The 26,074-nt window shown below is 66.0% G+C and overlaps 1 protein-coding gene across 3 annotated transcripts; it reads left to right on the top strand.

Moving 5' to 3' along the window:
* Nucleotides 1-7,930: 7,930 nt before the first annotated feature.
* On the top strand, nt 7,931-25,724 carry SLC6A9 (solute carrier family 6 member 9). Of its 3 annotated transcripts, XM_050900883.1 has the most exons (14): nt 7,931-8,006; nt 10,341-10,487; nt 19,185-19,341; nt 19,531-19,662; nt 20,757-21,009; nt 21,092-21,224; nt 21,604-21,738; nt 21,819-21,922; nt 22,000-22,237; nt 22,339-22,473; nt 22,814-22,913; nt 23,187-23,287; nt 23,486-23,656; nt 23,887-25,724. In XM_050900883.1, the coding sequence occupies exons 2-14, from the start codon at nt 10,458-10,460 to the stop codon at nt 24,097-24,099; spliced, it is 1,902 nt and encodes a 633-aa protein (XP_050756840.1). In that variant the 5' UTR covers nt 7,931-8,006; nt 10,341-10,457; the 3' UTR covers nt 24,100-25,724. The 3 variants fall into 3 exon arrangements, with proteins under 3 accessions (XP_050756840.1, XP_050756841.1, XP_050756839.1); XM_050900884.1 differs by lacking the exon at nt 19,185-19,341; XM_050900882.1 differs by lacking the exons at nt 7,931-8,006; nt 10,341-10,487 and adding an exon at nt 14,953-15,051.
* Nucleotides 25,725-26,074: the final 350 nt, after the last annotated feature.

Here is a 26,074-nt window from a genome sequence, read left to right as displayed (position 1 = left end):
TCCCTCCCAGCCTTTTGCTGCTGTCCCCTCTGTCCCCTCCTTCCCTTACTGCTGCCAAGTCACATTAAGAGCTGCAAAGCCGCACGGCGAGGCCAGCCCGGGTGCGTGTCCCGGGGACAGGCAGCTCTGCGTGGCAGAGCCTGGCCATGCCTGGAGGCTGCCTGTCCCTGTCCCTGGGCATTCCGGAGCTTGTTTTCAGGCTCAGGGACACTCTCAGCAGCACAGGGCAGGGATATCTGGATTTTATCTGCTGTGAACTGCTCCGAAGGGAGCCACCCCCCAGCTTTACATGTGGAGCTCCTGCAAGCTCTCCCCAGGGACACACGACCCATTCTGGGGACGATGGGTGCTCGGCTGCAGGGGAGCACCAGCACACATGAAGCATGGGGCACCCCAGGAGGAGACAGCCCTTGTCCCTGCCAGCAGCGGGGGCGAAGGGGACCCACGCCGGGCTGTCCCCACTGCCCGCGGGGGACAGTACCCCTAAGGGTGCCGCAGGAACCGGGCAGGATCCGGCCCCGGCTGCTTTGCCGGCGGCTGCAGTGACCGGCAGCTGTCCGCAGAGGGAGCCCGGCCCCTTCCCAGCCCTCCCGGCAGCGGGGGGACACCCTGGCACCCAGCCCTCCCCCTCCTCTGCCCCGCTCAGGCCGGCAGCTCCCCTCCGGGGCCCGGCCCCTCTGCCCGTGAGATGAGAGTGTGGGTCCTCAGCACCCGCCAGGTCCCCCGGGGTCCCCTGTGCAGAGAGGGAAGAGCTGCGGCTCAGGCCGGCAGAGGGGTGACCCCTGCCCGGGCACGGTCGGGTCTCGCCTGAGCTCAGTCCATGCGGCACCCCTGCCTCCAGCCCTCCGGACCTGTGCTGGGGAGACCCCCCCCCCAGCCGCCTAGGGTGTCCCCAGCACTCACGTCTGGCCGTGCCCGCAGGCAGCAGCCGTAGCACCCGCTTGTCTCCACCAGCACCAGGAATCTTACCCGTCCTGGGGTCCGTGGACTTCAACCACGGAGCCCTCCAGCTGCCCCCTCCCGCTCTGGGACCTCCACTCCAAATGCAGCTGGTGTTTGTTTTGCACCAGGAAGTGCTGGTTTGTCAAGATCCCAGTGAGAAAGGCACTCAGACTCTTTAAGTGCCATTTAAAATGCTATTTATTAGAACTTACACTGTAGAGACGCTACTACAGATAATCTTAGATCCCTTCAGATGCAGGAACCCTGAGCTGCACAGCATTGAACAGACCTCTGATCCACGCACAGCACGCCATGCAGACCACATTGGTGGAAAGGGTTATCCCATTTTAGTCATTTGAGCTATTACAGAATTTTCTTTGAAGAAAACAGCTCTATTCATTATTTCTACTGCCAAAAAGAACGATGCTCACATGAGAACTTCTTGCTGCTGTTTTAGATAAAGACACAGATACGCACGTGGCAGGTACCAGATACGAGCTCCCTGCAGACTCCTCTGTTACAGACTGGTTTCTAACCTGGTTGGGCTTACCCCGCGGCCAAGGGATCCCCACAGCACAGGTCTGGGCCTGCTCAGGCTTGCTGTTATGTGGGTCACTAACTCCTCAGCGTACCATGGTCTCCTGGCCAGGACCATGGCAGCACCCTGGCTGGAGCGGGGTGTCAGAGCTGCAGGGGGCTGTGCTATTTCCCAGGGCCCCCAGCCCCACGCCATCACTCTGCGTGTCCCCCACGCTCCAGCCCTGGGGACCCTGGCTGAATTCCCCGCAGGGAATTTCAGCAGGGGTCAGAGGCATGACGTGGTGGAGGACGGGTGAGGGAACACATCTGTGTGGATGGTTTTACACCATGTGCATGCCCCAAGGGGAACTGAAACCCCTGTGTCATGTAGGATGGAGCACTGTGGGGTGGGCAGGCAGCACCTCATCCTCCTCACTGCCCTCAATGATGCAGAGGAGATGGCCTTGGGGACTGTCCTCAGGGACCTGCATCAGCAAACGTCATATGTGGGCAAGTGCTGGCTGCTGCTTTGCCAGGCTGGTGCAGCTGTTGTCCCTTGTCCCTCACCCCAGTGCGCTCTCTGTGGGAGTGCCACAACCCTGCACCCCAGGGATGCTGCCCAGCCTGGTCCCAGTAGCCAGGCGTGATTTACGCCTGGCTGCCTGCCTGCCCACAGCTCCCTGGAGACGCAGCACTGGCCCCAGGCAGGGTAGCAACACCACTCCCTTTTGCCGGCTGGCCGGGCCGGCAAAGGAGACCCGGCGGCAGAGAGACGTGAGCCTGGTCCCTGTGCATGGCTGGATCCTGGTGTGGCGGGGACGGGGACGGGGGGGCACCCTGCGGCGCGTGGCTGGCCGCCAAGTTGCAACAGGAGCTGGGAGCAGCTCTGCGAGCCCTGCCCAGACTACGGGCACCAGCTATCCCTGTCCAGGGGGCAAAGGTGGGTTTGCAGAGCCCCAGGGCTGTGGCGACACACCCTCCCCTGGCAGGTGCACCCATGGGTGCACTGGGGCAGGGTGGTGCTTGGGGGATACAGTCCCTGGGGCGATGCTCGTCCCAGCCTGGGGTGCTGAGTGGCCAGCAGCCTGTGGGCGGTGGGCTGAGCATTGCAGCAGGATGGCAGCCGCCTCCAGCTGCTCCAGGTCCGTGGGACGCTGTCATGGGATAGCTCCAAGTGGCCAGGCAGTGGGGGGAGCAGGGCCAGCTATTTTGGGCAGCCCAAGGCACCCCAGCTGTCGCGCTCTCTGCAGCACAGAGCCTGCACTGGGGCAAGAAGCTGGGTGCTGCCCTGGGCAGCATTAGGGAAGGTCCACACGCTTCCCATGAGGTCCCCAGCACCCCGCTGTCCCCCACATCCAGAAGAGAGCCACATCCCAGGGATGAGGCAGCCCAGTGCAGAGCCAACATGAGTGATGCTGAACCCATCCAGACGGCTCTGTGCCTCCCAGTCAGGTGCAACCATGGCAGAGGGAGGCACAACAGCCGCGGGACCTGCAGCCGAAGTATGAGCTCCCAGCAATGGAGCCCTTGTCTGTGCCCTGGGCTGTCCCCCCTGGCCACAAGTGTCTGCGGAGTGAAACACAAGCTCCGCGCTGCAAGGTGGCTGCTGTGTGTGCCACCGAGGTGGGCTGCAGGGAGGGCAGTGTGGGGCAGCATGGGGGCCTGGTTTCATCCCCCACAGCCACTGGCCCGAGGACACTGTGGGTTTGCCCACCCATCTTGCTGCCCATCTGAGCCAGAGCTTCCCCCAGGCTGGCTGGATCCTCCATGAGGGACTTTTCCCAGGCCACTAGCAGGCACCAGAGTGGAAAGTCCCCAGGAGCTGTGCTTGTGCTGCTGGGGACGCAGATCCCTGTGGCCAGGAGCAACACTGCCCGCGGCGTCTCCTCCCATCCCTGACACCACTCACCTGCCCTGGCACTCGCCCAGGCTGCAGCTCTCAGCCGAAGCCTGGAGCCAGAGGGGGTGTGAGCTGCTGGCAAAGCCCGGGGCAGGGGCACGGCAGAGCCTGGGGGGGAGCCAAGTCCAGGGCTGTGTGAGGGGCAGCTCTCGGCACAGCAGGGACAAGGGTCCCGGGATGCAGAGGAGTGCCAGGGCAGGAGTATGGCACTGCCACACAGCATTGCAAGCATGCCAGGTCTTTGCTGGGGAGCGAGGTGGCTCTCACAAGATGGCTTCAATGTGCTGGCAAATCAGGGACAATTTTGGGGGCTTTCCAAGAGCTCCGATACCATCGTGGGAGCCGTGGGGCGGGAGATGACATGCTGTCATGGACCAGTTCCTCTCCCCATATGCTGGGCAGAATGAGGAGGACATGCAGGGGAGAAAAGAAAGATGGGAAAGCTGGAAGGGCAAAACAAGAGCTGGTGGCCCTTGCCTGGATCTTCCCCTGCTGCACTGCAGGGTCCTTCCTGATAACGCAGGGGTGGCTATGCCATCCCCAGAGCGGGAACATCCAGACTGTGTGGGGACTTCTACCTCCATCCCCCCATCCTGATGGCAGAGGGTGTGCCCTGCCAGCCTGCTGCCTCTCCAGGCTCCACTGCTCAGGTGGGAAGCTGGGGGACTGGGATGAGGGTCACCCCAGCGCGCGTGGTTCCCTGGTCTCTGCAGCTCCCCAGGCAACCCAGTCCCCTTCGGGGTTGGGCCGCAGCCTGGGGAGCTGGGAGCTGCTTCCGAGAAGCTGGTTTAAAAGAAAACTGGTTGATTTTGGTGAAATACCATCATGCCAATGCCGAACTTTGCCCTCCCCCTGCCTCCCACCCTGGGACACACACAAGCATTGGGGGTGTGATCCAGGGCGGGGAGGGCTGGGAGCCCCCGGCTCTCCACGCAACATCCCGCCAGTGGGGAGACCTCGGAGCCAGATCCAGACCTGGCGGTGCTGGGGCTCACAGTGCTTGGGAAGCAGGTTGGGACACAACCCTGGGGTCCCTCCAGAGAGGTGCACAGCCAGTCCCTATGCTGGGCACACAGGGGGGGCAGCATTAAATCCTGCGGCATTTGGTGCACCCCCAAACTCAAGGACAAGCTCTGGACCACGCCAGGGTTCCAAGCACTTGGGGATCACCACGGCCCCATGCCACAGGCCTGGCACATTGGAAATCTCCTGGGGATCACTGGCATTTAGGCTGGCCCAGCCCTCTCTCAGGTGCTGGGAGCTGGCATTTCCTCCCTACCCTTCACCCCTCTGGATCCCTGCCCGCATTTGCCCACAGTTTCCCAGGCAACAGCACCCATGGAGATGGAGAGGAGAGGCCGTGCTGCCGAGGCAGCAATGCCACCCATGCGCCGACCCATGTCCCCCACGGAGATGCCACAGCTGCCATGAGGTCACTGCCTCTGCCCGCAGAGGGGGAAAGCCACCAGCCCCACAGATTTGAATGGCACCGGGCAAAGGGTGCTGTGGCATCACCCCCACCACCCTGCGGGGACTTGGGGGACACTGTGACACCTGCCAGCCTAGAGGAGGGATGGTGAGGAGGGAAGGAGATGGGTGCCCCAAAGCAGGCAATGGGGGTGATGATGGCTACCAGGTGGGGAGAGATGGGTGAAGGGGGCACAAGCACAGGCTGGAGGCTCACACCCATCCCACATCTCTTTGGAACTGCAGCCTTGCACCCCAGGGACTGGGAGGACAGGCTCTGGGCACCACGAGACCCTGGGGAATGCTGGCCGGTGCAGCAGGACGGTGGCCAAAGCCACAGCTGTGTGAAGCGCCCAGGCTCCTGGGGGGAGGTGTTTGCATTCAGGTGCAGGGTGCTGTGAGGGCACCGCAGCATCTCGGAGGCTGCAGGGGGGCAGGAGCAGCCCCTCCCTGACCCAATGGGGGCTGCGAGGCCCCTCCTCCTCTTTTCCCAAGTGAAGACATGGGAGAGCGCACAGAGGAGATGCACAGAAAGGGAGCGAGATGCCGAGAAGCCCTGAGGGTTGGGGCACAGAGGCCTCCAGTCCCTGTGGGGCCAGCACAGCCCGTCCTGCCCGGCATACCCCAATGCCTGTCCTTGGGTTTGGTTTGTGCAAGGACAGAGACGCTGGGTGCAGAAGCTCTGGAGCCAGCCCTGCCTGCACAAAGCCATGCTGGGCGTTGAAAGCATGAGTTTCATCCACAGAAATCCATCCCTTGAAGGTGAAGTCTGCAACTCCGCGCAGCTGGCAGCTCCTCTCCAAAGCCCAGACCCTGGGGCAGGGGTGCGGGTTGCAGCTGGGTTCTGGCTCTGACGCAGGACGCTGGGCGTGGGATGCTAGATTTGGGATGCCGGGTGTGGGATGCTGGATTCAGGTGCTGGGTGCCAGATTTGGGCTGCAGGGTGGGGTGTGAGGCCACGTGCAGCCAGGAGCGAGGGTGCTAGTGAGCAACTTGGCTCCTGGTGCAGAGCAGCCATGCGCGGGTGCTGGGAGAGCGTGGGAGGCCCTGAGCACTCGCCGGTTTCGCTGCTGTCTTCCCCTTCCTGCCGTGTGTACCCTGATTCTGGCTTTACCACACTTGCAAAACGAAAGCAGCATCGGCGCGTGAGTGCACTGGCACCATCTCCCATCCTGCAGGCCAGCACCCTGGGGGGTCTGCGGTGGTGGGGCCTGCAATAGTTGGCCAGACATCCCTGGGGCACCCACCCCATCGCTGCCCCCACCTCCACCCCATCCCGTGCTGAGGATTTCCTTAAGCAGTCAGCAACCTGCAGGAACAACGGGGACCCGTGGAGAGACAGGTAAGGGTTGCTCACCAAGTCGGCTGGAGCACCAGGGGGGATCAGCCCTGGGATGGGGTGCAGGGCTGCGGAGGCAGAAAGGACCAGAGAGCACCCAATGGGACGGGGACAGGGACGTGGATGTGGGAAGGGCCGTGCTGTTGGTGCGCTCAGGGTACTGGGTTGTGGGGTGCAGGCCCCCACTGCACCCCTGCCACGTTCCCCACAGCCACCCCAGGGCCCCGGTGTGCAGCTCACCCTGAGAGCTGGGCAGGATCCAGGGGGCAGGGCAGGGTGCTGGGGTGCAGGCACCCGTCCTGGCATGTGGGAAGCCCAGCGGGAAGGGGAGGGGAAGGGAGGGAGGGAGGGAGGGGAGGCCTCGGCGAGGGGCCAGACAAGGGGCGGCCCCCGGCGCACCCGTCATGCATTACTGGAAACATCTGGCCTGGTCTGCGGGGGCGTGTGCTGGCTGCACACGCATGTGCACACATGCACATGGGTATGCAGATGCACACATGCACATATATATGTATTTATGGGTATGTGTATATCAGTACATGCATCCACACCTGTGTACACTCATGTTTACGTGTGCATACATACCCATACATGTGTACACACACATACACAGGCATGGAGGCTTGCGCACATACATGTAGATGCGCACATACACGTGTATGCATATAGATACAGACATGTACACTGACATGTGTACACACACATACACGTACACCTAAATACATAGGTATATGTGTACAGATTTGCATGCATACACATGTGTGTACATGTGCCAGCAATCACACTTGCTGCAGCATGCACATGCATGGACATACAGGTGTGTGCACATGGACCCACACAGGTGCAACAGACACACGCGCACACACACACATGCGCACATGTGCACACATGTACAGCAGTCACACTAACCACACGCATCCTGGCCGGAGCCTGTGGCCATCCCCCTGCCCCGGTTCATCATGGTGCTGCGCCCTGGCAGTGTGAGTCTGCACGTGTGCACGTTGCGTGCGGGTGCTTTTCTGTGTGTGCTTGTGGGTGTGAAAGCCTGCGTGTGCAGATGCATGTGCGCCCTGTAGGAGCCTGTGTGTGACCATACGTCCCATATATGTCCATCTGTGCCATGTGCCTGTGCAAGCCTGCGTGTGCCCCTGGGTGTCCATGTGCCAGCGGGCTGCATGTGGGCTGCGAGTGCCCATGTGTGCCAAGTATGCCATGTGTGTGCCCAAGTGTGTCAAGTGCATAATGTGCCCGTGTGCCCATGTGTGCCATGTGCCCGTGTGTGCCCACACGTGCCTGTGCATGCCCGTATGTGCAGCATGCCCGTGTGTGCCCATATGTGCCCGTGTGCGCCCATATGTGCCCGTGTGCGTCCGTGTGTGCCATGTGCCCCTGTGTGCCCACACGTGCCTGTGCATGCCCGTATGTGCAGCGTGCCTGTGTGTGCCCATATGTGCCCGTGTGCGTCCGTGTGTGCCATGTGTACCCGTGTGCCCACGCGTGTACATGTGTACCGTGCGTACCACGCGTGCCCACGTGTGCCGTGTGCTCTCTCACGCCCGGCGAGTGCCCGCGCCCCCGGTGCGGGTGCGGGTGCGGGTGCCGAAGCGGGGCGCTGGGGAGCGCGGCGGCGCGGGGGGCGGAGCGCGGCGGCGGGGGCGAGAGGCGGCGCCAGCCCCCACCGACCTCCAAACTTTCATTAACTCGGCAGCACCGGCGGCGGCGGCTCCGGGATTGGCACGGTACCGGCATCGGCACCAGCAGCGGGCCGGGCGCGGCGGGGCGGCGCCCCCGCGGGCCCACCCGGCGCGGCGGGAGGGGCCGGGCGGCGGCATGGGCACGGTAAGGGGCGCGCATCTCCGCCGGCACCGGGTGCCCGGCCCGGCCGGCAGCCGCGGGAGCCCTGGGGAGTGGGGGGGGGGGAGGGGGAGCGGCGGCTGCAGGGGAGGGGAGAGGGACGGGGGCGGCGAGGGGCTCTGGGGCGGCGGGGCCGGGAACATCGGGAGCGACATCGGGAGCGGCAGCGGGAGCGGCCACCCGGCAGGACGGTGGCGGAGCGGGATGCGGGCGGTCCCGCATCTGTTGCTCTCCCGGCGCGGTGGCGCGGTACCGGGGGAGCGCGGGGGCGCGGCGGGCAGAGCGGGGCCGCCCGCCACTGCACCCGGGGGGGGCGGCGGGGATCGGGGCGGCCCGGCCCGGCCCGGTGGGGGGGGGGGGGGCTGGCGGTAATTTTCCACGGGCATGTGCCGGGGCGGGGCGGCGGAGCAGCCACCACGTGGCGGCTGATGTAACCGGGCCCCCCCGCCGCCGTGCTGCACCGGGCGGCGGCGGCGGGGGGGTGCCGGCGGCGGGCGCTGCCCGCGGGGCTGCCGCCGGAGCCGACTCCGGCGGGGGGGTGGGGGGTGGCAGGCCGGCCCGCTGCCCGCCTCCCGTGGGTACCGGGAAGCCCCGGCTGCGGCGGGCCCGGCGAATGCTGGAGGAGGAAATGGCCTCGCAGGTGGCAGCGGCTGCACCGGTGCCCCGGGCCACCCACCGGGCGGGAGGGGACGGGGGCGCTCCATCCTGCGGCCGGGCATCCGTGGCCTTCCCCTGGGTGCCGTGGGCTGCCTCCCCCGCCGAGGTGTGACACCCCAGCTGGGAGCCCCCGTGGGTGCCCAGGTGTCTCCACTTCCATGGTGCCACCCATCCCATCTCTAGGTATGAGCCGCCCTGCCCTCCTAGCTGTCATGGCATCCCACAGCTCTGGAAGGGCCTCCCCGTAGCACCAATGCATTGCATGCCGATCCCTGCAGGGCTCTCCCGGGGGATGCCGCAGCCTTGGGCATCCCTGCATCCATCGCATTGCCGCCCCGTGCCTGGCTGGGCGCTTGCCTCCTTGCCGGGCTGGGAGCTGAAGCCAGCAGCATCTACACAGGCATGGAGCCTTATCAGCGCCTGGCAGACCCCGGGGGGAGTGGCGGGCCGTCCCCTTGGGTGCTCTCCCTTCCTGTGAGTCCCCGGGCCGCAGGGCAGGCAGCTTTTGGCTGACTGGCAATAGGTGTGCAGTGGGGAGGAGGTCCAGCCACCGGCCCTACACCTCCCACCTGTGAGAGGTCCCCGTGCCATGCGAGGAGCCAGGCTTGTGGCAGTGACGACATCTCGGCTCCCCTTGGAAATGCAGCTGCTCCTGGGGAGGGGTTTGGAGATGGGATGTGGTATCTGCTGGCAGCAGCCTGCCTGCGCTGCAGGGGCTGGGGCTCGGGCTAGGGGCTCGCCCCGCATCCCCTGGCCTCCTGCCCTTTATCTCCATCGCCCATGCTCCCTCCCCATGGGCCTCATGCCCCTCTGCTGATTGCTCCAGACCCATGGAAGCCTGGTGACAGGCCCTGGGCTGCTCGGCCGGTGGTGGTGGCAGTGGTTGGGGACCCTTGGTGGGGGCTCTGCAAACACTGGTGCTGTCGCATGGACCATCAAACTGGTGTTTTGCGAGAGCAGCTGTCCCTCCCGGTGAGGTCAGGCCCCGGTGCTCCCCTGGGGCCCTCAGCAGCCTCATGATGGGGCAGGGGTAAGGGCAGGGGAGGCAGCTGCCTGCGCCCATGCCGTGTCCGGCAGCACCTGGCGCTTGGCAGAGCCCAGCGGCTCGGCGCCCCTGCGCTGCACGTGCACGCGATGCACCGGGGCAGAAGGCAATCGTTTCCCATCTGTGTCCTGCACGGCAGCTGAGCCCTGCGCTGGCCCCGTTCAGTGCCCAGTCCCGGTGCTGCTGTGTGCTGCAGCCACTTCGGCTCCAGCTCTCGCTGGGGGAGAGCTCGGGGGGCCCCCGCTCCTGCCCGTGGCCCCCGACGCCCACCTGCCAGGAGGGCGGCAGCCAGCTGCTTGCAAGGACGTCTGTCCACACCGGGTAAATCTTTAACTGCTTGTTGGGAAAAACCTGGGAGCCACCACTTGTGTGGGTGCCATGGGGTTCGGAGATGCTGGAGGGGGTGGGAGCCAGCAGGAAGAGACCCTTCCACCAGCCCACCCAGCCCCGGGCCCTGTGTCCTCTGCCAGCCCCACTACTGTGTGCCCTGCAGGCAGGTACGGGGGAGCGACCCGCCTGGCACGCCCCCCGGTTCCCGGAGGGAGGGGGAGGCCCGGGGCGGGGACGTGCCCACCCCACCAGTCACGTCTCTCTTGGTGTCTCTCCTCTCTGTCCAGCTTGCTCTGACGGTGGATTGAAGCGCACCGGTGCTGGTGCTGCAGCCAGCACGACGGAGAGCAGGCAGGCGAGGCACCCCGTGGCGGGCAGCCGGCACCGCGCTCCAGCCTCCAGGGATGGCCGATAAGTGCAGCGAGGGGCTGCTGGTAAGTGCCGGGGTGCAGGGAGCGGGCTGGCATGGGCCACTGCCTCAGGGACCCGGAGCACCCAGCACAGGGAGCAGGGCACCGGGGCTCCTGTAAGGCTTGGTGCCCCCTTGGGACCCCCAGCTGGGGTTGTGCCACCCTGGTGCTCCCCCAGCATGATGACCGTGGGGCAGACACCGGCCACCGCTCACCCTGAGCCTGCTGCTTGTGAGGCTCCCCGGGTGCGGTGTCTCGCCGTGCCTGGAGATGCTATCGCCCATCTCAGGCGCTCTGCCTGGCCTTATTGCCTGGCCTTATCGCCCGCCCCAGCTCTCCGGGAGGGCGGCTCCTCTGCCTGCTCTCAGCAAAGGGTGCAGGTTCCCCTCTGTGCCGGGTGCTCCCAGAGGGGCACGGTGTGCGGCTGCTTCCCCTCTGCCTCCACCCAGTGGGCTCTCCTGGACTGGGCTGGTAGGATGGTGCACGGGCAGAGCCAGGTTTTTCTAGGCACCGATGCTGTCCCTGACCCTCCGTCCGTGCAAGTGGTGTGTTGCAGGATGCTGCGCGCTGCCCTGCGCTCGCCTGCACCAGGGACAGCTTTGGTGCCCTGGGTGGATGCGGGATGTGCCCGGAGCATGTCCTTGTTGGAGGGCTGCAATGGCCCCGTGCTTGTGGCAGCTCTGCTGTGCAGCAAGGGGTTTGGGAGCCCCAAGCTTGGGTTCCCGTGCTGGGCTGCTGTGCTGCGCTGGGCAGGTGAGCCCAGGCTGGGCTTGGCTCTTCCCTTTTTCCCAATGGATGGGAGCTGAATGCCAGGGCCGACATGATCGTCGGGCCCTCCCCTTCCCGGGGGGCTTCCCGAAATAGCTGCACACTCCAGCCAGAGGGCTGGGAGCCAGGACTTCCCTGGGAAGCCAAGAGCCCAGGGAGCAGCGTGCTCCAGGAGGCGCTTCCAGTGTGCTCGCGTGTGTGCGGCTCCTCCGCTTGCGTGTCCCAGCACGGCCCCACTGGCTGTGCCTGAAGCGGGGAGCCCAGCGCCCGTCCTGCCTGCAACGGGCAGTGTGGAGGCGTCAGGGCAGCCGGCAGGAGAGGAAGGCAGATTTCTCCAGGAGAAGCCCTTGGTTGGGAGCGGTGAGGTGCTGAGGACGTATCCGGGCTCAATCAGGGGTCTGTCATAGGGATGTGCTCCTGCACGTGCGGGGCACTTGCCATGGCTCCGTGCTGCTGCTGTGTTCTTGCTCTGACCGGAGCAGTCGGCATTGCACCGAGGTGAGGGCCGAGCCTGGCACCCACGGCAGGGAGCCGGGTGTGGGAGCGCCCACCCACTCCTGGTCAGTCTTTAACCTGCTTCTCGGAAGTACCTGACCAGCCCACCCCAGGCCCAGGGCATGCAGAGAGGTGGGGACGGGCAGGGGACCACAGGGTCTGGCACATGCTGTGCTGGCCACCCTGGCTCGCAGCCCTCTGCCTGGGGCTCCCCAGTTTGCAGGGTGCAACGACACCCCTGCGCAGGGCATGGGGGGTGCTGAGGGGCTGGTGTGGGGGCTGCGGGGTGGAAGGCAGGTCCCTGTGAGAGCATCCCTGCTCCCAGAGCATACCCACTCCTGGAGCATCCCTGCACCATGAGAGCCTTGGCGGGATGGGCACTGGCTGCTGAGCTGCCTGGGTCACTGGGGAAGGGAGCTAATCTCCTTGGCCTGCCTCCAGGGCCCTGCCAGTCACCTGGTAAAGCACGGTCCTTGCCTGTCCTCTCATCCCTGCCTGCAGGTGCAGCTCCCGCCACCACTGCCCCCAGCCCTGCTGGGGTCCTGTGGTGCAATCCCTGCCCAGCGATGTGTGTGCAGCCACTGGGGCTGGGCAGGTTTGCAGTGGGTCTTGGGGGTGCCCGCTGTGCCCTGCCTGGGGAGGGACCGAGGTGATGGAGGCAGCAGCTGGGCAATGTGCAGCTGTGCCTCAGTTTCCCCACCTGTGGGCTGGGGCCTGTGCCCTCCCGTTGGTCCAGGTGTGACAAGGGTGCTGTGTCCTGCTTTTGCAGGCTCTGCATTTTGTGGATGCCCCTGGGAAGCTCTGCGTGCTCACTCCAAAACAGCAGGCAGGAGGGCAGGCAGTGCCCCCCCCCTACTGCTCCCAAACCCCGCAGATGCCCTGACAGCGGGTGCCCAATGAGGTGCAGGGCAGCTCCAGGGGCTGGATCAGTCCCTGTATGGCTGGGCAGGGGGGTGCCCATGGGGCCACAGGGGAGCAGGGAGGGTCTGACAGCCTCTTCCCTCCCCGGCATTTAAGGACATTTTGTTTTGTCCTCCTCAGGGCGCTTTGTTCCGGCTCCAACAGTGCCAGTGGCTCCTGACTCCCAGGGCTGCCTTGCTGGCACGGCCGGGCAGCCTTCGGCTGTGGGGGGCCTGCATCAAGTGGGCTCCTGCCATCGCCCCAGCCCACCCTGGGCAGACACTGGGGCGCCGCTCCCACCATGCTGCCGGGGGTTAAGGGCTGGGGAGGCCCTGCCTGTCCCAGACACCCCCAGCGGCGCGGTGCCACCGGCCAGCGGCCGCAGGCAGGGGGGCCAGCAGAGCTGCGGAAGTGGCTCTTGGCTGCGGGAGCCCTTCCTGGAATACCAAGGGGCAGCGATGGGGGGGCTGGCGGGGGATTTTTCTGCCTGAACGCCCCGGGAGAATCATGTCCGCCCTGAGAGAATGGGGCCGGAGAAAGGCAGCCCGGAGGGAAGCACCCGGCTAGGGGATGGTGGCACCGGGGCAGGTCCCTGGGCATTGTCCCTGCCCCGGGCACCCAGCAGCCCTGCTCGGGGACAGGGTGACGGGGGCTGAAAGACCCACGGCTATCCCCAATGCACCCATCGCTCCTGCCTCTCTAGTTCAGCCCCAGCACTGCCAGCCAGCCGGGGTGGGGACTGGGGTGCCAGGGGAGGTGAGGGTCCGACTGTAGACCCTTCATTTCCAGCAGTGCGTCCCCGTGGCGCTGGCAGTCCCCTCTGCTTGCCGGCTGCACTGCCAGGGCAGCAGCACTGTGCTCCCACGGGCTGGCACAGGGCCTGGCATCGATGGGGAAGTGGGTCCCACTGTGCCACGCTCAGGCTGCTGTGGCGAGACATCTGGTGGTGTCATGCAGGTGGCCTGGGCAAAGTGATGCAGCCAAACTGGGGCACGGAGGGATGCTCGTGCGGGCACCTTGCAGGGTGCTGGGGCACAGGAGGTGCCTGGCTGCCTGTGGGGCAGGACAGGAGGCTGAGCTGGCAGGGCTGGGCTGGGGTCACTGGGGCTGGCACAGTGTGGAGTGGCTCTGGAATTGCACGCATCCCAGGAGGGCACAGTTGGCTGCTACCATCCCATGGATGGGGCATGTCCTAAGCTTCCGGGTGGTCGGTGCAGGAGGGGACAGGGACAAGCACTGGGTGCTGGCGTATGGGGGGGGCTGAGCGCCTGCCCTGCACACGTGTGCTGTTCACGTGCGCGGCCGCCACTGCCCGGACCCCAGATGGTTGCCCGAAAGTGCCGGCCCGTCCCCCTGCCCTTGGCGCACCATCACGCCTCGCTGGCACCTTGGCCACGCTCCCCAGCCGGGGCACAGGGCTGGGAGCAGCTGGAGCACCCTAAGCCTGGCTGGGGGGCACCCCGTGCCCGCCCTCCTGCAGGATACAGCACCCCACTGGGATCCCACCCCGCGCTGGCAAGGGGGCAAGCGGGGAGGCTGTGGGGTGCCTGGGCAGCAGGGGGGTCATGGCACAGCCCTCCTGCCAACCAGATGGTCCCCCGCTGGGCAGTGATCTTGCGAGGGTTGCCATGGTGACTCCATGATGTCGCCAGCAGTATGACGTCAGAGTGAAGTAGCGTGGTACCAGGGTGGGGATGTGCCAGCAGGCAGGCTTGTCCCCATGCCCCCATCCCACAGCGGGGCCATGCCTGGTCCCCGCAGCCCTCGAGTGCTCAGGGTTGGGGTCAGGTGTTCAGGGCTGGGCGGCTGCATAGGTGATGGGCATAGGGGCAGGAATGCATGTGTGGGGCTGGGGGCATTGGGGCGTGGGAACGGGGGGCTCCGAGGGGATGCGGCGCTGTGCCACGCTCCAAATGCAGGTCCCGGCCCCAGCCAGACAGGCAGCAGTGCCCACGGGGAGGGCAACGCTGCCTGCTGGAGCGTGCGGGGCTGTGAGCAGCTGGACCCCGCTAATGAGGCCTCATTAAGCGGGACAGGGCTCAGCCTGCTGCGCAGCCTGCCCTGCCTGTGCCTGCCAGGGAGGGCACCTGGTTCATGGGGGCATGGCTCATGGGGGGGGGAAACTGAGGCATGGGGGTCCCTGCGGTGTGGGGCAGGCAGGGATGGTGCTGGGGTGGGTGTCGTGGTGGGGCGCCGGTGCTGCGGCGGGGTGGGCAGCGAGGGGCCGAGCCTGGCCGGGAGGTGAGCAGGGAGCAGTGCCAAGCGCTGGAGGCAGCGGGCGGGGGGAGGCGGGCGGGCGGCTGCTGCGCCGGAGCCTGAGGTGCCAATGAAGCTGGGGACTCGCCGAGCCGGCCAGCCTGGCCCCCCGGATGGCGGCTGTGGGCAGCCGGGCCCCCCCCGGCCCCCTCAGCAGGTCAGTGGGGAGGTGAGAGCAGAGTCTGGGGGGCAGGGCGGGGGGCCAGGCTGTATGGCAGCCATGCCAGCGCCGTGTCCCCACCACCATGGCTCTCCAAGCCCCTTTGTGCTGGTTCCGGGGCGATGGCTCTGCAGGGCTGAGCCGTGGGACGCTGGAGAGGCACCCCCAAGCCCCACAGCCAGGGACGTGGGGTGCTCCAGGGGAGGGAGGGCACAGTGTGGCACCAAGCCCCTCCATGGCCTCAGCTGTGTTGGGAGCAAGAGATTGCCTGACAGTTTGTGTGTTCGTTAACTCTGGAACCTATTGATTGCAAGAGAGGTGCACGGCACCCCTTTGCCTTGCTCAGTGCTGTGGCGCAGAGTCTAGCGAAGATCCTCCCCCTTCTTCCACCCTCCATTTTGTGGGCGTCAGTGGGCAATGTCAAAGCTTGCCCCAGTCTCCCGTGGCACCCCAGGGCTGGGCTGGTGCTGCTGCAAGTGGCTGGCAGAGCATGCTCAGGGCTGTCAGTGGGGCTGGGCAGCCTCCCCACATCGGGGGTGGTCAGGGCTGTGTAGCACGGCTCGGGGGTCCTGGGATTTGGACATCCCCCTCAGTACTGCATCACCCTGGCCCTGGGAGTGCCCCCTTGCCTGTGCCCATCCGGGCAGTCACGGCTGATGCTGCCACCGCCCAGGCCGTGCCGGATGCCCGTGCCCCCATGCCGTGCCTCTGCTGCACCGGGGCAGGGGCAAACATGGGGCTAGGCACCACAGAGAGAGGGCAGGGATGGCTAGGATGTGCTGGTGGGGCTGGCAGAGCCGGGATGGACAGGCTGGCAGGGCATGGCAGCTTCTGGTGCAGGGCTGGCACTTGTGGGTTCATTACCCCATGTGCCAGGGACAAGGAGTGCAGGGCCTGATTGTAGGGGCACCCCCCCACCACAGCACCCAGGATCTGCGGACAGCCAGTGAGGGCACCCAGGACACCCCTCTCCAAGTCACCCCATCCGTAGGGACCCCTCTCCAAGTCACCCTATCCCTCCATCCCTGGGGACCCCCGCCCCAGGCTGGAGTTCCCCTGCCCCAGGCATCCTGCACCCCACTTCCCTGCCCTGGAAGAGCTGCTGTTTTGGCAAACGATGTAATTAGCATCTATTTACATCTTCCGGCAGCCCCTGCCTCGCCCAGCCATGACTTTGTTGGCGCCACCATGGCAAAGAGCAGTGACATCAGGCTGATGACATCAGGGGCTGACTGGTACCCTGCGTTGGCATTGCAGGAGCAGCCCTGACACCCCATTAGGAGGCTGGGCAGGAATTGGGGGTCCCTCACTGGTTCAGGGGGGGCTGGATAAGGCTGATACCCCATGGAGTGCTTCTGCCAGGCTGAAATACCCCCGTGGGGGCAGTTTGAGTGGGGGGAAAAAGAGGGGGGGACCATGCTGGACATGCCTCCCATGGGGACGTCGCCTTCCAGCATCGACCCCGCCACCACCACGAGCTTCCCAGCCATAAATCAGGGCCCCTTCGGGAAGTGGGGGGCATCCGGGCACCCAAGCCAAGCTGTCATTGTGCGAGGCGATGCTGCTTAGCATGAGAAAGGCTCCGGTGCCAGGCAGTGTGATGGATGATGCCCACTCTGCTGGGCTGGGGAAGCTTTGGCCATGTGGAAGGGGGGTCCCTGGGGAAGAGGGAGGAAGGATGCCCCGGGCACCCCGAACGTCCCCTAGAGGGGACGTTCGGGGTGCCCGGGGCATCCTTCCTCCCCCCCGATGTTTTCACTCAAGCCAGGCATCTTTTGGAGCTGCATGGGAGCACATGCATGGAAAATTTGGGGTCTGGGAGCAGGACACCCACCCCTCCCCCCCGAGGCTGCATCCTTGCTGGGGGGCAGCTTCCCCCTTTGCAGCCCAGCTCTGTCCCATCCCCACAGTGGGGAGGGAGGGGGTCTCATCTTCCCGGACGCCTGGGTTCTCTGTGTGTCCCCCCCTCTTTTACCATGTGGGGTTGGGAGGGTGGTTAATGAGTGTAAAGGACGGGGCAACCTTCCCAGATTTGGGGAGGGGGGGGGTGGTAGCAAGCTGATGGGTGAGCATGCAAGCGTTAGCGCACGTGCGCATACTTGTGCACGCATGGGCACACATGTGGCTGCCCCCTTATTGGGGACAAGCGCACCGAAGCCCCGCGCTGCAGGAAGCGGGGGGGGGGGCAGCAGAGGCCTGGTGCTCTCATTGTACTGGTGCCAGGTGGCTCAAAGCTGGGATGCCCCACTGGGCATGGGGGTGAAGCTGTGCCAGGGTCACCTGAGCAGAGGGGTGGCCCTCCAGCTTTGGGACAGGGATGAGGTCCCCTTTGGGCACTGGGGCTCCAGGCTGAGCTGGGGCTATGCAGTGTGGCCCCCACCCCCCAGACCCTTTGCCAGGGAGGCTGGAGCGTTGCCCCCCCCTCCTGCTGGCTGTACTGCTCATTAGGAGCCTCGTTAGTGCGAGCAGCTTAATCAGAGGCTTCCTGATCTGATCAGCCTGCTTGAGCAGGCAGTGTGCCCTTGCGTGGGGACAGTGCCAGTGTCCTGTCCCCCTGCCCTGGGGACCCCTCGGCCCCACTCCTGCTCAGCACCCCACAATAAGAGCCTCCCCCGGGGGGGCTCCCCCAGCACCCGGGGCTGCTGTGAGCTCATTTCTGACAGAGCCTTTGCCCGTGGGGTCTTATGTGGGCACCTCGGTGCCCTGGGTAGGCATGGCTGGCATATCACCCCTATAGCCCCTATAGTCCTGCCCAAAGCGCCCACCGATCCCCCCATCACCCATCTCCCCCAGCCCTGCGTGCTGGCAGCCCCCCCGCAGCCCCCGGCGCGTGCAGGCCCCGCTCACAGCAGATGGCTTTGTTTGGCAGCGCGGTGCCGGAGTCACCGGGCATCACGTCCCGGCTGTGCCGGCCCTAATCGAATGATACGGTTAGGTGCACCGCGCCTGCTGCCCGCGCCCCGCCGGCGTGAGCAGATCCGAAGCGACGGCTCCCATTTGTGGCCCGCTCACTGCCGGCGTCAGCCATCGTGGGGGGCACACGGTGGGGGGGTGCAGCGGGGGGAGCAGTGTCAGTGGGCATGGGCGCGGGGGTGTCTGTGGTGGGGAGACTGGCACTGCGGAGCTCTGGTGTGCTCCTAGGGCTGCCGGCACCCCATGCTGCTCCCGTAGGGTCATGGGTGCTGTGGGGCCATGGATGCTGTGGGGCCATGGACTGACCAGCACCCTCATCCCATGCACCCATCACCTGGCCTCGGGTGGGGAAGGGAGGGCTTGGGGCACCCGCAGCACCCCAAAATGCCATCTGCCCTCAGCCCAACCTGACAGAGCTCAGCAGCATCTGGGCAGGACATTAGTGTGAGCCCGGGGCCATGTTGGGATGGAGCCATGGGGTGATGGGTGCCATCTCCGCCGGGGGTGATGGGCGCTCATCCCCGTTGTTGTTGTTGTCCCCGGTGTGAGCTTGCATTGTGTGGCAGCCTGCACAAAGCGCCCTTTCTTGCCTCCGTCTGGCCCCCCCCCCCCCCAGGTCCCCTGCGGTGAGGGACAGCTGGGCGCTGGGGCTGTCCCCCCGAGGGGACCCACCTGCGTGGGACCCCCCCTGTGCTGCCCCGAGCACAGTGCCCTCACTGGATGCTGTGCCGGAGGCAGGACCCCAGCTGCCGCAGGCTGCCTTTCCTGGGGGGCACCCAGCCCCCCGCCTGCTGTAGTCGCTGCACCCCACTCCCCATTGAGGGGGTCCCCTGCTTCACCCCAGGGGTCCCACCGTTCCCCCCCCAGCCGTGGGCAGTGGCCACCCAGTGGGGCCTCTCTTGTTGGGCGCGGAGGGGGGGGGGCGCGGGAACAGAGGCCCCTTTGTGCTTGGGCTCCCGGACCTGCTTTGTATGAGTTGCAGGCTCTTCCTTCGCTGCAGCGGGGCTCTGGGCAGAGCTATTCATTGGGGGGGCCGCCACCGCTGCCCTCCCCCTCCTTGGCACTGCCTGTGCCTGGCAGGGGGGGGGTGGTGGGGAGGTGGGGCTGGCGTGGGGGAGGGATGGGGAAGGATGCCGGGGACCACCCGGCCCCACTCAGCAGCCGTCGCCCCTCCGATGGGGCCGGCGGGGGGGTCCCTGGTTGACACACCCCGCGGCATCTCTTTGCAGAACGGCACCGTGCCCGGGGAGCGGGGCAAGCAGGACAAGAGCGTCAAGCGCGGCAACTGGGGCAACCAGATCGAGTTCGTGCTGACCAGCGTGGGCTATGCCGTGGGGCTGGGCAACGTCTGGCGCTTCCCGTACCTCTGCTACCGCAATGGGGGAGGTGGGTGTCAGGGGGCCGGGGGAGTGGGGTGCCTCAGGGCAGGGGTGCCTCAGGGCAGGGGTGGGGGTGTGTGCCCCAGCCCCATGCGGTGCTTGCTGGCCCCAGGCTCGCTGGAGTGGTGCAGGGCGTGGGGAGTGCAGCTGTGCCCGGGTCATTGCCCACTCTCACCCTCTGGTTCCTGCCCACCAGGTGCCTTCATGTTCCCCTACTTCATCATGCTGGTGTTTTGCGGCATCCCCCTCTTCTTCATGGAGCTCTCCTTTGGGCAGTTCGCCAGCCAGGGCTGCCTCGGCGTCTGGAGGGTCAGCCCCATGTTCAAAGGTAAGGAGCTGCCCGTCCCCACCAGCACACGCCAGCACAGGATGCCCGCCAGCACAGCCCCCAGCACGTGGTACGGCCCCCACACACCCCATATGTCCCCTGCACACGCACCTCTGGCACATCACACTGCCCCGTGCAGGCACCTGCAGCTTGCACAGCCCTGCACACGCGTGCCTTGGACACTGCCTGCATTGCACGGGTCCCCTGTGAGCCTGCCCACCCTGGGCTGCACTGCCCTGCACACACAGCCCGCCTGGCATCCCCTGCACACATTATACAAGTCCCTGCACACGCAACGCATCTCCTGTGCATACCCCAGCCCTGCACTGGCATCCACTGCAGGCATTACAGTCATATCCCTGCATGTGCCACACATGTCCCCAACACGTCACTCTTGCAGAGGCCACTCAGGTCCCCTGAACATGCTGCAGGTGCCTGTGGCCCCTCCAGCTGTGGGCATGCTCCTGCGGTCCTCTCCCTGCACCATAGGCAGTGGGTGCTGTGCCCACGTGCATGGGTGCTGGCTGTGCTCAGAGCTTGCCCTGCCACAGCTGGACCCCGCTCTGGGTGCGCCTCCTGGCACACTGGTGTGCTCCCACACTGCCGGCTCCCCTGGCACACACCTCCACACTGCCTGCCGCGGGCAGCCCGTGCACATGCTCCTATGTGCTCTGCACCGTGGTGTTCTCAGCCTGGGGTGTGTTTCCCCGTGCTTGTGTGGCCTCTGTCACATGCCACCAGGTAGCTGCAGCCCTAAAGTCACCGTAGCCAGGAGGGACCCCCACCCAGTGGTTCTCTAGGGCTGCAGACCCCAGGGGTTTGCCTGCAGCCTTGCAGGCCATGCATCCCCTGTGCGTTGCCACGTGTCCCAGGGGACCCTCAGCACCACCGGGCTTGCTTGGAGGTAGAGGATCCCATGCACAGTGCTCCCCACCCCAGTGCCACAGCCAGGCCCCGAGCCGCAGCATGGCTGCAAGGCTGCCGACAGCGCCACACGCTGCCCGCCCCCTCCCATGCCACAACCCCCCGTGCTGCGCACCGTGCCCGTGCCGTGCCGCGCCATGCCGCTCACCCCTCCCCGGTGCTGTTCCCAGGCGTGGGCTACGGGATGATGGTGGTGTCCACGTACATCGGGATCTACTACAACGTGGTGATCTGTATTGCCTTCTACTACTTCTTTGTGTCCATGACGCGCGTGCTGCCCTGGACATACTGCAGCAATACCTGGAACACGCCCGACTGTGTGGGGGTGCTGGACGGGAACCTCTCCAGCCGCGCTGCCCTCAACATCACCCGCCTCCTCAACACCACCCAGAAGCGCACCAGCCCCAGCGAGGAGTACTGGAGGTACCGGGGACGGGGACGGGGGATGGAGGACGAGGGAGGCGGTGGTGGCGGGGCCTCGCTGATGCTGGCCGCCCCCATGCAGGAGGTACGTGCTGGACCTGTCGGATGACATCGGGAACCTGGGCGAGGTGCGGTTGCCCCTCCTGGGGTGCCTCGGCGTCTCCTGGGTCGTCGTCTTCCTCTGCCTCATCAAGGGTGTCAAGTCCTCGGGGAAGGTACCCGGGTGTTCCCCCTCTGGGCCCCACCCCCACGTGTGGACATGCCCCCTCTAGGCATAGCCCCTCCCCTATTGGGAGTGGTCCCAGCCTGCTGTGCATGCTCCTCCCATTCCGGGAAAGGCCACACTCCTTGCAACTGGCCACACCCCTTCTGGGCACAGCTCCTCCCATGTGGCCATGGCCCCGCCTTCCCTGACCATGGCCCCTCCCCCTGGACCATACCCTCTCCTCCTGGTCCATTGCGCCACACTGGACCATAACCCCTCCCCTGGTCCATAGCCCCTCCCCCAGTCCATAGCTCCACCTCTGTCCCGGGCCACACCCTTTGTCTGTGGCCCCACCCCCGGCCCCACCCCACTGAGGTGCTGCCCCGCAGGTGGTGTACTTCACGGCCACCTTCCCCTACGTGGTGCTCACCATCCTCTTCGTGCGCGGCATCACGCTGGAGGGGGCCCTCACCGGCATCATGTACTACCTGACGCCCCAGTGGGACAAGATCCTCGATGCCAAGGTGAGTGGGGACGAGGGATGGCGGGTGGCCAGGGGACAGCGGGGCTGGGGGGCACAGCACTGACCACCCCACCGCCGCAGGTGTGGGGTGATGCGGCCTCGCAGATCTTCTACTCGCTGGGCTGCGCCTGGGGCGGGCTCATCACCATGGCCTCCTACAACAAGTTCCACAACAACTGCTACCGGTGAGTGCCTGGCTGCGGTCCCCCTGCGCCCCCGCTGTCCCCCTGCCTGCTGCCGATCGTGACCCTTCTCCCCACAGGGACAGCATCATCATCAGCATCACCAACTGCGCCACCAGTGTCTACGCCGGCTTCGTCATCTTCTCCATCCTGGGCTTCATGGCCAACCACTTGGGCGTGGATGTCTCCAAGGTGGCCGACCACGGCCCCGGCCTCGCCTTTGTCGCCTACCCCGAGGCCCTCACCCTGCTCCCCATCTCGCCCCTCTGGTCCATCCTCTTCTTCTTCATGCTCATCCTGCTGGGGCTGGGCACACAGGTAGGTCATCGTGGGGCAGTGTGGCGGGGTCACTGTGTTGGGCTGGGGTGGCATGGTGGGGCCAAGGTGGTGACATGCTGTGCCCTCCGCCCCACGCACAGTTCTGCCTGCTGGAGACGCTGGTCACGGCCATCGTGGACGAAGTGGGCAACGAGTGGATCATCCGCAGGAAGACCTTCGTGACGCTGGGGGTGGCCGTGGCGGGCTTCCTGCTGGGCGTCCCGCTCACCACGCAGGTAGGTGACCACGGGACTGTGGTGACAGGGTGCCTTGTGCCTGTGCCATTGCCATGGCAAACTCGCTGCACTGACACCATCAGCCATGTCCACATCGTTGCCGTGACCACCCTGGTGGTGGTGGTGGTGACACCCAAGGCCTGGTGTTGCCATGCCAACACTGGCGATGGTATCCAGACTAAGCATTGCCATGCCGACCCTGCCATTGGGCGTTGCCATGCCAACCGCGGTGGTGGTATCTGGGCTGTTTGTTGCCATGCCGGCCAGTGTGCCTGTGCCATAGCCCTGCCAACGGCAGCGATACCGCCAGGGCAGCTGTACCAACAGGTCCTTCTTGCAGGCGGGCATCTACTGGCTCCTGCTGATGGACAACTACGCTGCCAGCTTCTCCCTGGTCGTCATCTCCTGCATCATGTGCGTGGCCATCATGTACATCTACGGTAGGTGCAACCAGCTACGGCCAATCAGCCGGCAGGGCTGCTCCAGCCAACCAGTGGGGAAGGGGGTGTGCTAAGTTCTAGCCAATCAGTGGTTTGCTGCATGCTAACTGGCAAGGCCATTGGCCAATCGGCGCAGCCGTGACCTGAAGAGCCTGGTGGGTCCCACCACCCCGGGGTCTGGAGCTGGTGGTGGGCAGGGGTGGGAGGGGGCCCGGGGTCCCGCCGGGGCCCCAGCCCAGCCGCGCCGGGGCTGATGGCCACTTGTCCCCCCAGGGCACCACAACTACTTCAAGGACATTGAGATGATGCTGGGCTTCCCGCCTCCACTCTTCTTCCAGATCTGCTGGCGCTTCATCTCGCCCGCCATCATCTTTGTGAGCATCGCGACCATGGGGCATGGGGCCATGGGAGGAGGGGGCAAGGAGCCCACCTGGACATCCCACTTGCCCACCCTGGGGAGGAGGGTGCTGGGCTGCAGGAGGGCAGCAGGGATGGGGCAGAGCATGGTGATTGTGGGGGCACAGAGCAGGCTGGCTGCTCCCCACTGGCTGATCCTGCCTGTCCCTCCCCAGTTCATCCTGGTCTTCACAGTGATCCAGTACCGGCCCATCTCCTACAACGACTACGTCTACCCCACCTGGGCCATCAGCATCGGCTTCCTCATGGCGCTCTCCTCCGTCATCTGCATCCCCATCTACGCCATCTACAAAGTGTGCTGCTCTGAGGGGGACACACTGCTGGAGGTGGGTGGCCAGGGGCTAGACCCTCTTGTCCGTGTCCCACCTGGGGCTTCCTGCAAGGCTGTCCCCCACCCCACTGGAGCTGTCAGCACCCCGCAGCAGCTGTGTGCAGGCAGCAGCTGTCAGGCACCCCATCTCTGGGCACCCCTGGGAGCCGCTGGCATGTTGGGGGAGGCTGGGGCAGAGGAGCATGGTGGGTGCTAACCCTGTCCCCATCCTCTCCCTCTCTCTAGCGCTTGAAAAATGCTACCAAGGCAAGCAAGGACTGGGGCCCGGCGCTGGCAGAGCACCGCAGCGGGCGGTACGCCCCGGTGTTCAGCCCCTCCACCGAGTCCCACCTAGAGGTGCAGCCCCTGCAGCCGGAGAAGGGCCGGAGCGAGGCGGCAGCTGCCTCCCCTGTGCAGGGCAGCAACGGCTCAGCCCACAGCCAGGACTCCAGACTGTGACCCCCCTGCCGTCCCCGCACCCCCTCTAACCCCTCCCGCGCGGTGACACTTCTGCACCTTCCGCTGGCGGAGCCTGGCTCCGGGCCGCACCGGACCGCGGGGGGCTCTCAGCGCCTGTCCCCGAGACCCCCCCACCTCCTCGCCGGTTAACCCCCTCACCCCCCCCCCGTGGCGTTCGTTAACCCTCGTGTTTACGGTAACCTTTGTGCGCGACGCTGGGACAAGAGAGGAGGGGGCACAGCCCCGGGAGGGCTGGGAACCAGAGGCACTTTGCAGGGGCCTTGCCCCGGGGGGATGCACAGGATGGGGGGAGCGGGATGGCCCCTGGCTCCTGGCCCCCCCCCACCCCCCGCAGCCAGGCAGCCTGCCCCGCCGTGGGGCACCCTCCTGGCCTACCTGTGGGGAGGGCGTGGGGTGGGACCAGGGCTGGGGCACGGCGGGACTGCCCGCAGCCCCACCCCAAGCTGTCTGTGCACAGGGCTGTCATGGCAGGGGTTGGCATTGCAGGGACCCCCAGCCTGGGTGGGCACCCGCTGTGGCTCAGAGCCTGCAGGGTCCCATGGGTGGCCGTGCCCAGGGACGGTGCCAGGCACCGGGCCAGCACAAGGAGACGGGGGCAAGCATGCTGCCTGCATGGGCAGCGGGATCTCACGGCACAAGACACAAGCACTTAGAGCACACGTGTGCACATGTGTGTCCCTCACAGACACGGTATGGGCACGCATGTGGCGTACGTGGGCATGCACATACAGACGGTACCCCGGGGCTGTGCAGGCGGCGAGCTGGTATGCCCCCCGTCACACACCCCTGCACCCTGTGGTCCCATTGGGGGGGGCTGTGGGTGCTCGCCTCGGTGGCCAGGCACTGCCCACAAAGCTGGGCGCAGCCGTAAGCAGCATGGGCACAGCCCAGCACTGCTGCCTGCCCCACGGTGGGGCAGGAGGCTGGGGAGCACTTAAGCCTGGCCGGGGGATGATGGGGCAGGGCCGGGGTCCAGCTCTCCCCAGCAGCCCCAGCACAGGTGGGGAGGGACCTTCCATGGTGCTAAGGGGGAGCAGGATGGACCGGCCCCCCCAGCTGCTGCTAGCGAGAGGTACCAGCGGAGACGCAGAGGGCTGCACCAGCCCACTCACTCCGAGCCATCTGGGGACGCTCAGTCCCCAACCAGTATTAGTGGAGCAGGATGCACTGGCAAAGGCCGGGTGGTTTTAAATGTGTCTTCCAGCTCCAGCTAAAGGGCTTGGAGCTCTCAATTTGGGGTGGATGGGGTGAGACCCTTCCCACCCCGCTGCTCCCCTCCCAGCCAGCACCCTGCGCTCCCCATGCCGCAGCCCCAAGGCTGGCACAGGGACATGGCACGGCTTGGCATGGTGGTGGCAGGCGGTGGGCGCTGAGCCCTGGCAGGTTGTTCCAGCTCCCCCGTCCCGAGCCCCCCGCCGTGCCACGGTGAGGGGCGCAGGTTCCCGCATGGTGCCCGTGCCCTGCCCCACGTGTCACGCCGCTACTCTTCACCTCTAATTGTTAGCAATAACGCGCGCGTCCCTGGGCAGCGTTGCCTGTGCCAGTGTCTCTCCTGGTGTAGAGTTCTAAAGTATTCTAGATTTTAATGAGATTTATATTCCTGAGGCTGTGTCCTGTTGTGCCCTTCTTTGGGGTCCCTGGGGGGGCAGGCTGGAGAATGGGGGACCATGTCCCATGGGTGCAGCCCTTTCCCCATTGCATGCCCGGCACTGGCACTGAGCAGCCAGGCTGGGCGCTGGGGAATGCTCCTTTGCTCTGCTTGGACCTACAAAACCAGCTGGAGCTAAGGCAGAGGATGGGGGACAGGGGCTTGTCCCTGTTGGGGGAGAGCACTGTCCCCAAAGGGAGGGGGGGCAGCAAGTGTCCATGGCACAGTGAGGGCAGCCAGCTTTGCCCCACGCATGCCCTGGCCACCTGGCCCTAGCTGGGGCTGGGTGCCTTGCAGGGCAGGAGC

This window comes from Gymnogyps californianus, chromosome 8, assembly GCF_018139145.2.
Source record: "Gymnogyps californianus isolate 813 chromosome 8, ASM1813914v2, whole genome shotgun sequence".
Taxonomy (NCBI): Eukaryota; Metazoa; Chordata; class Aves; order Accipitriformes; family Cathartidae; genus Gymnogyps; species Gymnogyps californianus.
This window is presented reverse-complemented; position numbering and strand designations above follow the sequence as displayed.